At 40.2% G+C, this 15,081-nt stretch overlaps 1 protein-coding gene across 1 annotated transcript in view; it reads left to right on the top strand.

The window, feature by feature from the left end:
* The window catches only part of CEP126 (centrosomal protein 126), a 96,907-nt gene that overhangs the window by 33,670 nt on the left and 48,156 nt on the right, over positions 1-15,081 (top strand). The window contains exon 3 of the mRNA XM_044257789.1: positions 13,856-14,001. Within this exon, the coding sequence (XP_044113724.1) occupies positions 13,856-14,001 (146 nt within the window). The remainder of the gene's footprint in view (positions 1-13,855; positions 14,002-15,081) is intronic.

Here is a 15,081-nt window from a genome sequence, read left to right as displayed (position 1 = left end):
CCTTTAAGATCTTGTGCTCTTTTTGAGTGCTTTTAACCGGACTCCAAGTTATTGCAGGTCCCCAACCACAGGGCACTTTCCTACTGGGGTGTTACCTTCCAATGAGTCCCTCCCCGTTCTATTTATCCTCTTTATCAGCCAGAACTCACTCTGCTTTACCTCTCCACTGAGGTCTTCTGTCCCTGTAGAGATCCAGAAGTGTATAATCCTTTATCTCAGGCTGATTTCATGGGTGTTCAGAGTGTTCTGGTAGATGACCAGCTCGCTTTAGGGGACCTGTTGAAACAGCCTCCACCACTTCTCTGCCATCCTGCCCCTCCTCCCTGAAGATACTATTTTTATCTTTTGTTCCCAGGAGTTTGACTAAAATCTGCTTGGGACTAATTTGTTGGTTATTATCTAGTAGTTCGCTGAGAATCTCTCATCTGTGATATACATTTTTTCACCAGATTTGGGATATTTTAGGCCAGAGTCTTCAAATGTTTTCTACCCCACTCGCTCTCTTTTTCCTTAATTTCTGGGACTCCAGTTACACATATATTGTACACTTTACACATAATAATGACCACTTATTATTTAGTGACTCACAGGTCACTAAACCTGCTACATGTTCTTTTCTTCATCTTTTTTGTTCTGTTCTCAGTTTAGATAATTTTTGTGAATCTGTCCTCAAGTTTACGGATTTTCTTCTGATATCCCCAATCTGCTGTTCACCTAGTAGGCACATTTATATTTCAGATTTTATCATTTCAATTGCAAAATTTTCATTTGGTTCTTTTTTTTTTTTTTTTTTAGTAATTTTCATTTCTCATCTATGTTTTTTGTCTTTTCAGTACTCAAACTGTAACAAGTCCTCACAATTTACTGTTTTACATTTTCTAATATAAGACCATTGTGAATATCAATTACATTTTATCTCTCATATTCTAGTAATAATGGATAGTGTGTAACAAATTTTTTATTGTTATTCCTTCCTCACTGGAATCTTCTCAGGATCTCTTATCTTTACAATACCTGTGGGATGGTTATTCATTCATTTTTCCAGTTTTGAAATACTAAACAATGAATAATTTTTGCTTCTTTTTTTCTGTGTCTGATACTCCGCATAAATATTTAATGTCTTAATTTGATGACTCAGGTAAAAGATCTAACTGAACTACTTCAGATACCTGAGATAGAGGAGAGTTTACATAACCATTATTTAACAAATTCCCTTAAGCATTTAGACAGCCCTGGATTTCTCAAGACAACTCACAGGTATATAATTTTTTCTAGAGTTAGCTTCATATCAGCTCTCAAAGAAAGCATTTTCCCTGAGGTTGGGGGAGAATCTAAAAGGATCACTGAGGCATCACTAAAATAAATCAGTAATACATACCAGCTAAGATTTCCTTCTTATCTAACTAGATAAATGTAAATTGTTCTTATTACCAGTGAAATGGTACTTTAGAAGAAAAATACAAAAATAAAAAGAAACCTGAAACAGACTTCCCTGTTAAAAAAAAAAAAAAAAAGATGTGATAAGTGTAAGGAGTTTTGTACAGTTCCTTGCTGCACTCTCAGTGGTGAGACATAAAGATGACAGCTGTCTGCATTGGTGAATCGGTGACGGTAGTTCATGGACACTCTGAAACTGAATTCATGACCTCGTGCTCTCTACTGAGAATACTCTACTATAAAAATACTAACTTCCTATACGCCCTCTAAATTTTCTTAGTCAGAAAAGCATATATAGTAAGTGGATTAATAAATCCTTTATAATTAGCATAAATAAATTAAATAATTTTTATTAATAAAGATTTGTCCCCATCCTCACTAAATAAATGTTAACTAAAGAAAGTAATTGGTTGAAAGTTATTATTCTGGTCATTTATTGCTGTATAACAACATGCCCTGCAGTGGAGTGGCTTCCGGCGACATTTCATTACCGTCGTGTGTGCAGTGGCTCACTCGGAGGTCTGCTGCTGCCGCCCCAAGATCCCTGCTGTAAACAATATTACCCGAAGGCCTGCTGAGCTGCACGCCGGAGATGGCTTCTGGTCATTTGCTCCTGGGCTTGGGTGCCAAGGACAGTTGGAGGATAGCCAGGCCTCTCTTTCCATGCTCCCTCTCCCTTTCGCTAAGGGGCCTTACCAGCGTGGTGATGTCAAGGTCGCCACATTTTTTACAGGGTCTGGCTTTTTCTAGAGCAAGTATGCCACAGACCAAGTTGGAAGCTGCAAAGTTTCGAAGCTAGCATCACTTCTCTAAAGGCCTGTTGGTGAGCAGAGAGTCACAGGACCAGGCTGATTGGAGCAGACAGGACTGCATGATCTTGGTTCTTTGAAGACTGTCTTGGGGGGTGAGCTACCAGCGGAGTGCACGCTCATTGGAGCGCCCTTGACACTGCCGTCTTAGCCTCAAGGGAGAGCATGTGAATTTAGAACACCCCGAGTTCATTCTGTTGGCTTCTGCCCAACGCAGTTTAGCCCCCTCTGCATAAAGGAAACTAGAATACTAGCTAATGCCTCCATTTAGTTGCCTCTTTTTTATCTCCTTTCAAAGGCTGCATCAAAACAAATGAATGGTTTACCATATATTTTATTTTTCTTTTCTCAACTCCCAATTCTCTCTTTATAGTTATTTCCAATTTAGATGTCATAAGATTCATGTGCAACTTGAACCTCTGCCTTTCTCTTCCCTCAAAGGTTACCTTCATCTAATCTAGAGGCAATCAAGGGCAGGAGTAGCTTTTTGTCTTACCTCCCACCCTAATTGTTCATATGGTATCATTTCCCAACATTAGCTGACCCTAGCTGTCCCCGGTGTTGTTGGGGCTTGCTGCTAGTTATTGCCCAGAATTTTTGGATTGGTTCCCTTGATAGTCTGCCTGTGTGGCAGCAGAAGTATCAGGGCCTGGCAGGTCCACTGGTTCCAGGATCCCCTCCCATAAGGCTGTAGGGGGATATTACACTTTATTGAAAGGGTTGAAAGGATGAAGCTTTAGTTTTTGGAGTGGAATAATTCCTTCTTGGGTGGACATGTCTCATGTGTTATATAACATTCAGCATCCCTGGTCCTGGGGAACTGAAATCTGGTAGCCCATCCTAATTATTGTGATAGCCACAACTCTTCCAGACGCTCCCAAGCACGCCTGGTGAAGGGCAAATGTTCCAGATTTAAAACTACTAGATTAGAGTCATTAAAGAAAACTCTATTTAAAAACAGAAAAATTTCATAAAATTGACAACTATAGGTTTTCCTATAATCAAAGGGAAAACTATTTACGAAGTTTCATGAATCCCTTAAAGGCCTTCTTAGTTTTTAACATGGTTTCCTTGTCTCTCCCAATCTCGAAAATCCTTTCCTTCTTCACAAAACCACACTGCCTACCAGCAGAGATTCTAGTCTGTTAATACAGCCACTAACCTCATGTGTCTGCTGAGCACTTAAAATGTGACTAATCCAAACTGATGAGATATGAAAATACACTTAGTACAAAAAAGAGGGAGGAGTCAAGATGGCGGAGAAGTAGCAGGCTGAGACTACTTAAGCTAGCAGGAGATCAGCTAGAGAGCTTATCTAAAGAGTGCAAACACCTGCAAATCGATTGGCAGATCAAAGAGAAGAAGAACGGCAATTCTAGAAACAGAAAACCACTTTCTGAAAGGTAGGACTGGCGGAGAAGTGAATCCAAAGCGACGGGAAGATAGACCCCGGGGGGAGGGGCCAGCTCCTGGCAAGCAGCGGAGCAACGTAGCACAAAATCAGGACTTTTAAAAGTCTGTTCCGCAGAGGGACATCGCTCCAGAGGCTAAACCGGGGTGAAGCCCACGCGGGTTCAGCGTGGCCTCAGGTCCCGCAGGGTGACAGAAGGATCAGGGGTGTCTGAGTGCTGCAGAGCTTGTGGATATTGGAACGGGAAAGCCGGCTGCGGAGACAGAGCCGACAGTAAGCTCGCAGCTCGGGGTTACCTTGAACCGGTCGCAGGCTCGGTGAGCTCGGAGCGCGGCCGGAGGTCAGGCAGACAGGAGTTACCGGGTGCTGTTCTCTGAGGGCGCACTGAGGAGTGGGGCCCCGGGCTCTCCGCTCCTCCGGGCCAGAGACCAGGAGGCCGCCATTTGTATTCCCGTCCTCCAGAACTCTACGGAAAGCGCTCAGGGAACAAAAGCTCCTGAAAGCAAAGCCTAGCGGATCACTCAGCCCCGCCCCTGGTAAGGGCGGTGCAATTCCGCCTGGGGCAAAGACACTTGAGAATCACTACAACAGGCCCCTCCCCCAGAAGATTAACAAGAAATCCAGGCAAGACCAAGTTCACCTACCAAGAAGTGCGGTTTCAATACCAAGGAGAGCAGCAGAATTCCAGAGGAGGAGAAAACAAACCACGGAACTCATGGCTTTCTCCCTGTGATTTTTTAATCTTGCAGTTAAAGTAATTTTTTCTTTTTCATTTTTTTCTCTTCTTTTGCTAAATTTTTTTATTTTTTTTTAATTTAAAAAAAATTTTTTTTAACTTTTACCTTTTTCATTTTTAACATTTTTAACGAGTTTATCTAATATATATATTTTTTCTTTTTAATACTTTTCTTTATTCATTTTCTTTTTTTTAATTCCTTTTTTTTTCCTTTCTTTTTTTTGAACCTCTTTTTATCCCCTTTCTCCCACCTCACGATTTGGGATCTCTTCTGATTTGGTTAAAGCATATTTTCCTGGGGTTGTTGCCACCCTTTTAGTATTTTACTTGCTCCTTCATATACTCTTATCTGGACAAAATGACAAGGCGGAAAAATTCACCACAAAAAAAAGAACAAGAGGCAGTACCGAAGGCTACGGACCTGATCAATACGGACGTTGGTAATATGTCAGATCTAGAATTCAGAATGACAATTCTCAAGGCTCTAGCCGGGCTCAAAAAAGGCATGGAAGATATTAGAGAAACCCTCTCGGGAGATATAAAAGCCCTTTCTGGAGAAATAAAAGAACTAAAATTTAACCAAGTTGAAATCAAAAAAGCTATTAATGAGGTGCAATCAAAAATAGAGGCTCTCACCGCTAGGATAAATGAGGCAGAAGAAAGAATTAGCGATATAGAAGACCAAATGACAGAGAATAAATAAGCTGAGCAAAAGAGGGACAAACACCTACTGGACCACGAGGGGAGAATTCGAGAGATAAGTGACACCATAAGACGAAACAACATTAGAATAATTGGCATTCCAGAAGAAGAAGAAAGAGAGAGGGGAGCAGAAGGTATACTGGAGAGAATTATTGGGGAGAATTTCCCCAATATGGCAAAGGGAATGAGCATCAAAATTCAGGAGGTTCAGAAAATGCCCCTCAAAATCAATAAGAATAGGCCCACACCCCGTCACCTAATAGTAAAATTTACAAGCCTTAGTGACAAAGAGAAAATCCTGAAAGCAGCCCGGGAAAAGAAGTCTGTAACATACAATGGTAAAAATATTAGATTGGCAGCTGACTTATCCACAGAGACCTGGCAGGCCAGAAAGAGCTGGCATGATATTTTCAGAGCACTAAATGAGAAAAACATGCAGCCAAGAATACTATATCCAGCTAGGCTATCATTGAAAATAGAAGGAGAGATTAAAAGCTTCCAGGACAAACAAAAACTGAAAGAATTTGCAAACACCAAACCAGCTCTACAGGACATACTGAAAGGGGTCCTCTAAGCAAAGAGAGAGCATACAAGTGGTAGATCAGAAAGGAACAGAAACAATATACAGTAACAGTCACCTTACAGGCAATACAATGGCACTAAATTCATATCTCTCAATAGTTACCCAGAATGTTAATGGGCTAAATGCCCCAATCAAAAGACACAGGGTATCAGAATGGATAAAAAAACAAAACCCATCTATATGTTGCCTCCAAGAAACTCATTTTAAACCCGAAGACACCTCCAGACTTAAAGTGAGGGGGTGGAAAAGAATTTACCATGCTAATGGACAGCAGAAGAAAGCAGGAGTGACAATCCTTATATCAGATCAATTAGATTTTAAGCCAAAGACTATAATAAGAGATGAGGAAGGACACTATATCATACTCAAAGGGTCTGTCCAACAAGAAGATCTAACAATTTTAAATATCTATGCCCCCAACGTGGGAGCAGCCAACTATATAAACCAATTAATAACAAAATCAAAGAAACACATCAACAATAATACAATAATAGTAGGGGACTTTAACACTCCCCTCACTGAAATGGACAGATCATCCAAGCAAAAGATCAACAGGGAAATAAAGGCCTTAAACGACACACTGGACCAGATGGACATCACAGATATATTCAGAACATTTCATCCCAAAGCAACAGAATATACATTATTCTCTAGTGCACATGGAACATTCTCCAGAATAGATCACATCCTCGGTCCTAAATCAGAACTCAACTGGTATCAAAAGATTGGGATCATTCCCTGCATATTTTCAGACCACAATGCTCTGAAGCTAGAACTCAACCACAAGAGGAAGTTTGGAAAGAACCCAAATACATGGAGACTAAACAGCATCCTTCTAAAGAATGAATGGGTCAACCGGGAAATTAAAGAAGAATTGAAAAAAATCATGGAAACAAATGATAATGAAAACACAACGGTTCAAAATCTGTGGGACACAACAAAGGCAGTCCTGAGAGGAAAATATATAGCGGTACAAGCTTTTCTCAAGAAACAAGAAAGGTCTCAGGCCCTACGCCTAAAGGAGCTGGAGAAAGAACAAGAAAGAAACCCTAAGCCCAGCAGGAGAAGAGAAATCATAAAGATCAGAGCAGAAATCAATGAAATAGAAACCAAAAAAACAATAGAACAAATCAACGAAACTAGGAGCTGGCTCTTTGAAAGAATTAATAAAATTGATAAACCCTTGGCCAGACTTATCAAAAAGAAAAGAGAAAGGACCCAAATAAATAAAATCATGAATGAAGGAGGAGAGATCACAACTAACACCAAAGAAATACAAACAATTATATGAACATACTATGAGCAACTCTACGCCAACAAATTTGACAATCTGGAAGAAATGGATGCATTCCTAGAAACATATAAACTACCACAACTGAACCAGGAAGAAATAGAAAGCCTGAACAGACCCATAACCAGTAAGGAGATTGAAACAGTCATTAAAAATCTCCAAACAAACAAAAGCCCAGGGCCAGACGGCTTCCCGGGGGAATTCTACCAAACATTTAAAGAAGAACTAATTCCTGTTCTCCTGAAACTGTTCCAAAAAATAGAAATGGAAGGAAAACTCCCAAACTCATTTTATGAGGCCAGCATCACCTTGATCCCAAAACCAGACAAGGATCCCATCAAAAAAGAGAGCTATAGACCAATATCCTTGATGAACACAGATGCGAAAATTCTCACCAGAATACTAGCCAATAGGATTCAACAATACATTAAAAGGATTATTCACCACGACCAAGTGGGATTTATTCCAGGGCTGCAAGGTTGGTTCGACATCCGCAAATCAGTCAATGTGATACAACACATCAATAAAAGAAAGAACAAGAACCATATGATACTCTCAATAGATGCTGAAAAAGCATTTGACAAAGTACAGCATCCCTTCCTGATCAAAACTCAAGTGTAGGGATAGAGGGCACATACCTCAATATCATCAAAACCATCTATGAAAAACCCACCGCAAATATCATTCTCAATGGAGAAAAACTGAACGCTTTTCCGCTAAGGTCAGGAACACAGCAGGGTGTCCATTATCCCCACTGCTATTCAACATAGTACTAGAAGTCCTAGCCTCAGCAATCAGACAACAAAAGGAAATTAAAGGCATCCAAATCGGCAAAGAAGAAGTCAAACTATCACTCTTCGCAGATGATATGATACTCTATGTGGAAAACCCAAAAGACTCCACTCCAAAACCTCTAGAACTTGTACAGGAATTCAGTAAAGTGTCAGGATATAAAATCAATGCACAGAAATCAGTTGCATTTCTCTACACCAACAACAAGACAGAAGAAAGAGAAATTAAGGAGTCAATCCCATTTACAATTGCACCCCAAACCATAAGATACCTAGGAATAAACCTAACCAAAGAGGCTAAGAATCTATACTCAGAAAACTATAAAGTACTCATGAAAGAAATTGAGGAAGACACAAAGAAATGGAAAAATGTTCCATGCTCCTGGATTGGAAGAATAAATATTGTGAAAATGTCTATGCTACCTAAAGCAATCTACACATTTAATGCAATTCCTATCAAAGTACCATCCATCTTTTTCAAAGAAATGGAACAAATAATTTTAAAATTTATATGGAACCAGAAAAGACCTTGAATAGCCAAAGGAATATTGAAAAAGAAAGCCAAAGTTGGTGGCATCACAATTCCGGACTTCAAGCTCTATTAGAAAGCTGTCATCAAGACAGCATGGTACTGGCACAAAAACAGACACATAGATCAATGGAACAGAATAGAGAGCCCAGAAATAGACCCTCAACTCTATGGTCTACTAATCTTCGACAAAGCAGGAAAGAATGTCCAATGGAAAAAAGACAGCCTCTTCAATAAATGGTGTTGGGAAAATTGGACAGCCACGTGCAGAAAAATGAAATTGGACCATTTCCTTACACCACACACAAAAATAGACTCAAAATGGATGAAGGACCTCAATGTGAGAAAGGAATCCATCAAAATCCTTGAGGAGAACACAGGCAGCAACCTCTTCGACCTCAGCCGCAGCAACATCTTCATAGGAACATTGCCAAAGGCAAGGGAAACAAGGGCAAAAATGAACTATTGGGATTTCATCAAGATCAAAAGCTTTTGCACAGCAAAGGAAACAGTTAACAAAATCAAAAGACAACTGACAGAATGGGAGAAGATATTTGCAAACGACATATCAGATAAAGGACTAGTGTCCAAAATCTATAAAGAACTTAACAAACTCAACACCCAAAGAACAAATAATCCAATCAAGAAATGGGCAGAGGACATGAACAGACATTTCTGCAAAGAAGACATCCAGATGGCCAACAGACACATGAAAAAGTGCTCCATATCACTCGGCATCAGGGAAATACAAATCAAAACCACAATGAGATATCACCTCACACCAGTCAGAATGGCTAAAATCAACAAGTCAGGAAATGATAGATGCTGGCGAGGATGCGGAGAAAGGGGAACCCTCCTACACTGTTGGTGGGAATGCAAGCTGGTGCAACCACTCTGGAAAACAGCATGGAGGTTCCTCAAAATGTTGAACATAGAACTGCCCTATGACCCAGCAATTGCACTACTCGGTATTTACCCTAAAGATACAAACGTAGTGATCCAAAGGGGCACGTGCACCCGAATGTTTATAGCAGCAATGTCCACAATAGCCAAACTATGGAAAGAACCAATTCACATTGCTGTACAGCTGTCCCCATCAACAGATGAATGGATAAAGAAGATGTGGTATATATACACAATTCAATACTATGCAGTCATCAAAAGAAATGAAATCTTGCCATTTGCAACAACATGGATGGACCTAGAGCGTATCATGCTCAGCGAAATAAGTCAAGCGGAAAAAGACAACTATCATATGATCTCCCTGATATGAGGAAGTGGTGATGCAACATGGGGGCTTAAGTGGGTAGGAGAAGAATCCATGAAACAAGATGGGATTGGGAGGGAGACAAACCATAAGTGACTCTTAATCTCACAAAACAAACTGAGGGTTGCTGGGGGGAGGGGGCTTGGGAGAAGGAGGGTGGGGTTATGGACATTGGGGAGGGTATGTGCTTTGGTGAGTGCTGTGAAGTGTGTAAACCTGGCGATTCACAGACCTGTACCCCTGGGGATAAAAATACATGTTTATAAAAAATTTTAAAAAAAAAAGAATTTCAGGTTAGAAGGTTATTATGGAATTTGATGTACTGGTAAATAGGTTAAAAAATTATCTATATTTTAAAAAGTGACCATATAGTGGGAACAAATTAAAAATAAAAGTTGTCCTATGGAAAAAAAAAGATAAAATATTCTAATAATTTTTATATTGATACATTTTGAAATATTTTTGATACAAGGTAAATAGAATGTTGAAATTAATTTCTACCAGATTTTTTAATGTGACTACCAGGAAATTTTAAATTACCTATGTAGCTTACAGGTTTGTTTGTTTGTTTTTAAGGTTTTATTTATTTATTTGACAGAGAGAGCCCAAGCAAGGGGAGCAGCAGAGGAAGAGGGAGAAGAAGGCTCCCCACTGAGCAGCGACCTGGGGTCATGACATGAGCCAAAGGCAGATGCTTAACTTACTAAGCCACCCAGGCGCCCCTGGCTTATGTGCTGTTTCCAGTGGGCAGTGCTGATAAATTATGTCTCCTGTGGGGCCCAGGGGTTCAGTCTGGTTGGATAAAGGAACTTAAAGCTGCACTTGCACTGTACATTATATAAGTTTGAGGAAGCACAGTCAGTCTGAAAGACCTGGGGGATTCTTATTTTTTACTCTGATGAAACACACAAAACACAACATTTACCATTTTTAAGTAAGCCACATAAGTGGTACTGAGTACCACTGAGTACATTCACATTGCTGTACAGCTGTCCCCATCATCTTCCCAAATGAATATACCCATTAGACACTTAACTCCCCATACCCTTTCACCCAGCCCCTGGGAGCCACCTTAATGCTTTCTGTCTTTGAATTTGACTAGTCTAGGTAATATGATGGTGGAGTAAGAGAATATTTGTCCTTCTGCAGTTGGCTTATTTTACTTATTGGAATGTATTCAGGGTTCATCCATTCCATGTTCCATGGCAGGTTTCACCCTTGCCATGTTGTGGCACATGTCAGGGTTTCCTTCATCTCTCAGTCTGTTGTATGTGTACGCCACGTTTTGTTTATGCATCTGTCAAGGGACACTTCAGTTGTTTCCACCTTCTGGTATTGTGAACACTGCTGTTATGAGCATAAGTATACAAACATTTGTTTGAGCCTCTGCTCTCACTGCCTTGGGGTATGTTTCCAGGAGTGGAATTGCCAGATCATACTGTAATTCTCAGTAATTTTTTGAGGACTCACCATACCCTTTTTACAACAACTGCCTGTTTTGCATTCCCACCAGCTTACAAGGATTCCACTTTCTTCACATCCTCATAAGTACTTAAAACATTCTGGGTTTTGTTTTGTTCTGTTTTTAACAGTGGCCATCCTAATGGGCATAAAGTGGTATCTCATTGCAATTTTGATTTGCATTTTCCTAATGATTAGTGAAGTTGAGCATCTTTTCATGTTCTTGTTGATATTTGTATATCTTCTTTGGAGAAATATGTGTTCCAGTCCTTTGCCTGTTGTTAAAGCAGATTATTTTTGTTGTTGTCCAAATGTGGGAGTTTTTAAATATATTCCTGAAATCAGTTGTTTAACAGATATATGATTTGTAAATATGTTTTTCCGTTCTCTCAGTTGCCTTTTCACTTTTGATAGTATTCTTTGATGCATAAAACCTTTTAATTTTAATTTTTTTAATTTAATTTTCATTTAATTTCCAAATCCAATGAAGCTTTCTCCCTATGTTTTTCTCTAAGAGTTCATAGTTTTAGCTCTTATGTTTAGGTCTTTTATCTATTTTGAGTTAATTTTTGCATATGCTGTAAGATAAGGGTCCATTTTCATTCTTTGGCATATGGATATCCAGTTTTCCCACCATCATTTGTTGAAAAAGACCGCTTCTTCTTCATTGAATGGTTTTGGCACCCTTGTGGAAAATTATTTTACCACACAAGGGTTTATTTCTAGGCTCTCTAATCTCTTCCACTGATATATCTGTCTTTATGCTGTGGCTGTACTACCTTGATTACCATAAATTTGTAGTAAGTTTTTAAATCAGAATGTTGTGGCTATTAGGAGGTCCCTTGAGATTTCATATAAATTTTAAGGTGAATTTTTTAATTAAGTCTACTAATCCATGAACATAGGATATCTTTCCATTTATGTGTATTTTTTTTTTAAATTTCAGCAATGTTTTGTATTTTTGGTGTCCAAGTCTTTTACTTTCTTGGCTAAGTTTATTCCCAAGCATTTTATTCTTTTTGATGCTACTGTAAATGGAATTGCTTTCTTAATTTCCTATCTAGATTATTAATTGTTAGTATATAAAAATGCAACTGATTCTTGTGTGTTGATTTTATATCCTGCAACTTTGCTGAATTTATTTACTAATCATAACAGTGTTTTTGTGGAACCTTTAAAGTTTTCTGCATATAATATGCCACTTGGGAACAGAGATAATTTTGCCTTTTTCTCTCCATTTTGGATGCCTTTTATTTACTCCTCTTTCTCTGACTAGGACTTCCAGTATGATGTTGAATCAAGTGCTTGAAAGCAGGCTTCCTTGTCTTGACTTGAGGAGGCTCTTTTTTTTTTTTTTTTAAAGATTTTATTTATTTATTTGACAGAGAGAAATCACAAGTAGATGGAGAGGCAGGTAGAGAGAGGGAAGCAGGCTCCCTGCTGAGCAGAGAGCCCGATGAGGGACTCGATCCCAGGACCCTGAGATCACGACCTGAGCCCAAGGCAGCAGCCCAACCCACTGAGCCACCCAGGCGCCCCTTGAGGAGGCTCTTGAAGGAGATTACGTGCGAGTGCGTACCTGTGGCATTCCTCCACTATCTCCTACCTGCCACAGGGGTAGGACTGTTTGAAGATTTGCAGCCCTACTTCCCAGAATTGTAGTTCCCTAAATCTCAGTTACTTGGACAAAAATAATGCTCAGGGGACGCCTGGGTGGCTCAGTTGGTTGCACGACTGCCTTCGGCTCAGGTCATGATCCCGGAGTACCAGGATCGAGTCCCGCATCGGGCTCCCAGTTCCATGGGGAGTCTGCTTCGCTCTCTGACCTTCTCCTCACTCATGCTCTCTCTCACTGTCTCTCTCTCAGAAATAAATAAATAAAATCTTTAAAAAATAAAAAAAAAAGTTAATTAAAAAATAAAAAAAAAATAATGCTCAGGCCAGGGAAGGTCTTTGGAAGGATGGTTACTGGTAACCCATGACACTAAAAATCTTGGGAGAGTTCTCATCTGCCACTCAATCCCATACATTCCAAAGAGCAGAACCACTCGGCAGTTTCTTAACCAGTGAGTCACCAGCTTCCTTCTTCATTTTTCTCATTGTCCAGTAAATAATTACTGAAACACACATACACACGTTTCCCAACAAAATTAATTTTTTGAAACAGTTCAATCTAGAGAACATGAACTCAAGTGCCCAGGCAATCAGAAATAAATGAAATAAGAAAGTTAAGAAAAATAGGCACTGATAAAGGTTATGGGCAGGTATTTGTTGTCATGTCTGGATAGGAGTTCAGGGTTGACAAATCATGCAGATTTTCAAGAGAAGGTGGAGTCAAGATTTTTATGTAAGTTGTATGGATTTCTAGCATAGTTCAGACTTAATATGACAGTCAATTTTAAACTTTTGGTCTAAAAGAAGAAGAAAGATCTATTGTATTATCTTAATTGCCCTATGATTTGCAAGGCTTCTTCTTTCACCAATGAATTTATTTTTCCCATTCTAGACAATAGTGTAGCTTTTTAGTAAAGAATTCTTTCACAACAGGCTTTCAGAGGTGAGAACATGGATGCAGGCCTGCCAGAAATTAGAAATAAGAGCCTTCCCTTAGCTGCAAAAGGCCTGGATAAAGTTCTGGAATTGCTACATATAAAGATACTAAGATTGTTAGTGAAGAGACCCCCTTTTTTTTTTTTAATTTAAAATGTGTTGTTTCTAAGTAAGTAGACTTTTGAAATATGAAAACAGAATAAATCATTAGTTTGAAACTATTTTCTGTGTTCAGATTTTTAAGACTTATCCCCTCATTCAGTTATCTACTTTGTGTTTCACATATAGAGCTTTTGAAGAAAAACGAAAAGAACAAGAAGAAAAAGAACAACAAATCAGAGAACAAATACTTCAACAAAGAAAAGAGAAGTTTGAAGAAGTCACTGAAAAATTCCAGCGTGCTCATATTCCTCTTTCACAACGGAGGAGAGCAGGTATCTGAACTTCTAGAACAATATGAGGATAAAAGTGAAAATGAAGGGCTCCTGGGTGGCTCAGTTGGTTTAGCATATGCTTTCAGCTCAGGTCATGATAACAGGGTCCTGGGCTCAAGCCCCACATTGGGCTCCCTGCTCAGTGGGGAATCTGCTTCTCCTTCTCCCTCTGTCTGCCTGTTTGTACTCTCTCTCTGTCAAATTTTTTAAAAAAAAATCTTAAAAAAATGAAAATGTTATCATATTTAACGAGTAGACTATAAAATGGTAAATTAAGAAAAATAAGTATAGAGGGGAGGAGTCAAGATGGCGGAGAAGTAGCAGGCTGAGACTACTTAAGCTAGCAGGAGATCAGCTAGAGAGCTTATCTAAAGATTGCAAACACCTGCAAATCCATCGGCAGATCGAAGAGAAGAAGAACAGCAATTCTAGAAACAGAAAAACAACCACTTTCTGAAAGGTAGGACTGGCGGAGAAGTGAATCCAAAGCGACGGGAAGATAGACCCCGGGGGGAGGGGCCGGCTCCTGGCAAGCGGCGGAGCAACGGAGCACAAAATCAGGACTTTTAAAAGTCTGTTCCGCTGAGGGACATCGCTCCGGACGCTAAACCGGGGCGAAGCCCACACGGGGTCGGCGTGACCTCAGGTCCCGCGGGGTCACAGAAGGATCGGGGGTGTCTGAGTGTCGCAGAGCTTACAGATATTGGAACAGGAAAGCCAGCTGCAGAGACAGAGCCGACAGTAAGCTCGCAGCTCAGTGTTGCCTTGAGCCAGTCGCGGGCTCGGTGAGCTCGGAGCGCGGCTGGAGGTTAGGCAGACGCGAGTTACTAGGAGCTGTTCGCTGAGGTCGCACAGGGGAGCGGGGCCCCGGGCTCTCGGCTCCTCCGGGCGGAGACCAGGAGGCCGCCATTTGTATTCCCGTCCTCCGGAACTCTACGCAAAGCGCTCAGGGAACAAAAGCTCCTGAAAGCAAAGCCGAGCAGATCACTCAGCCCGGCCCCTGGTAAGGGCGGTGTAATTCCGCCTGGGGCAAAGACACTTGAGAATCACTACACCAGGCCCCTCCCCCAGAAGATCAAC

This window comes from Neovison vison, chromosome 7 (genome assembly GCF_020171115.1).
Source record: "Neovison vison isolate M4711 chromosome 7, ASM_NN_V1, whole genome shotgun sequence".
Taxonomy (NCBI): domain Eukaryota; kingdom Metazoa; phylum Chordata; class Mammalia; order Carnivora; family Mustelidae; genus Neogale; species Neogale vison.
This window is presented reverse-complemented; position numbering and strand designations above follow the sequence as displayed.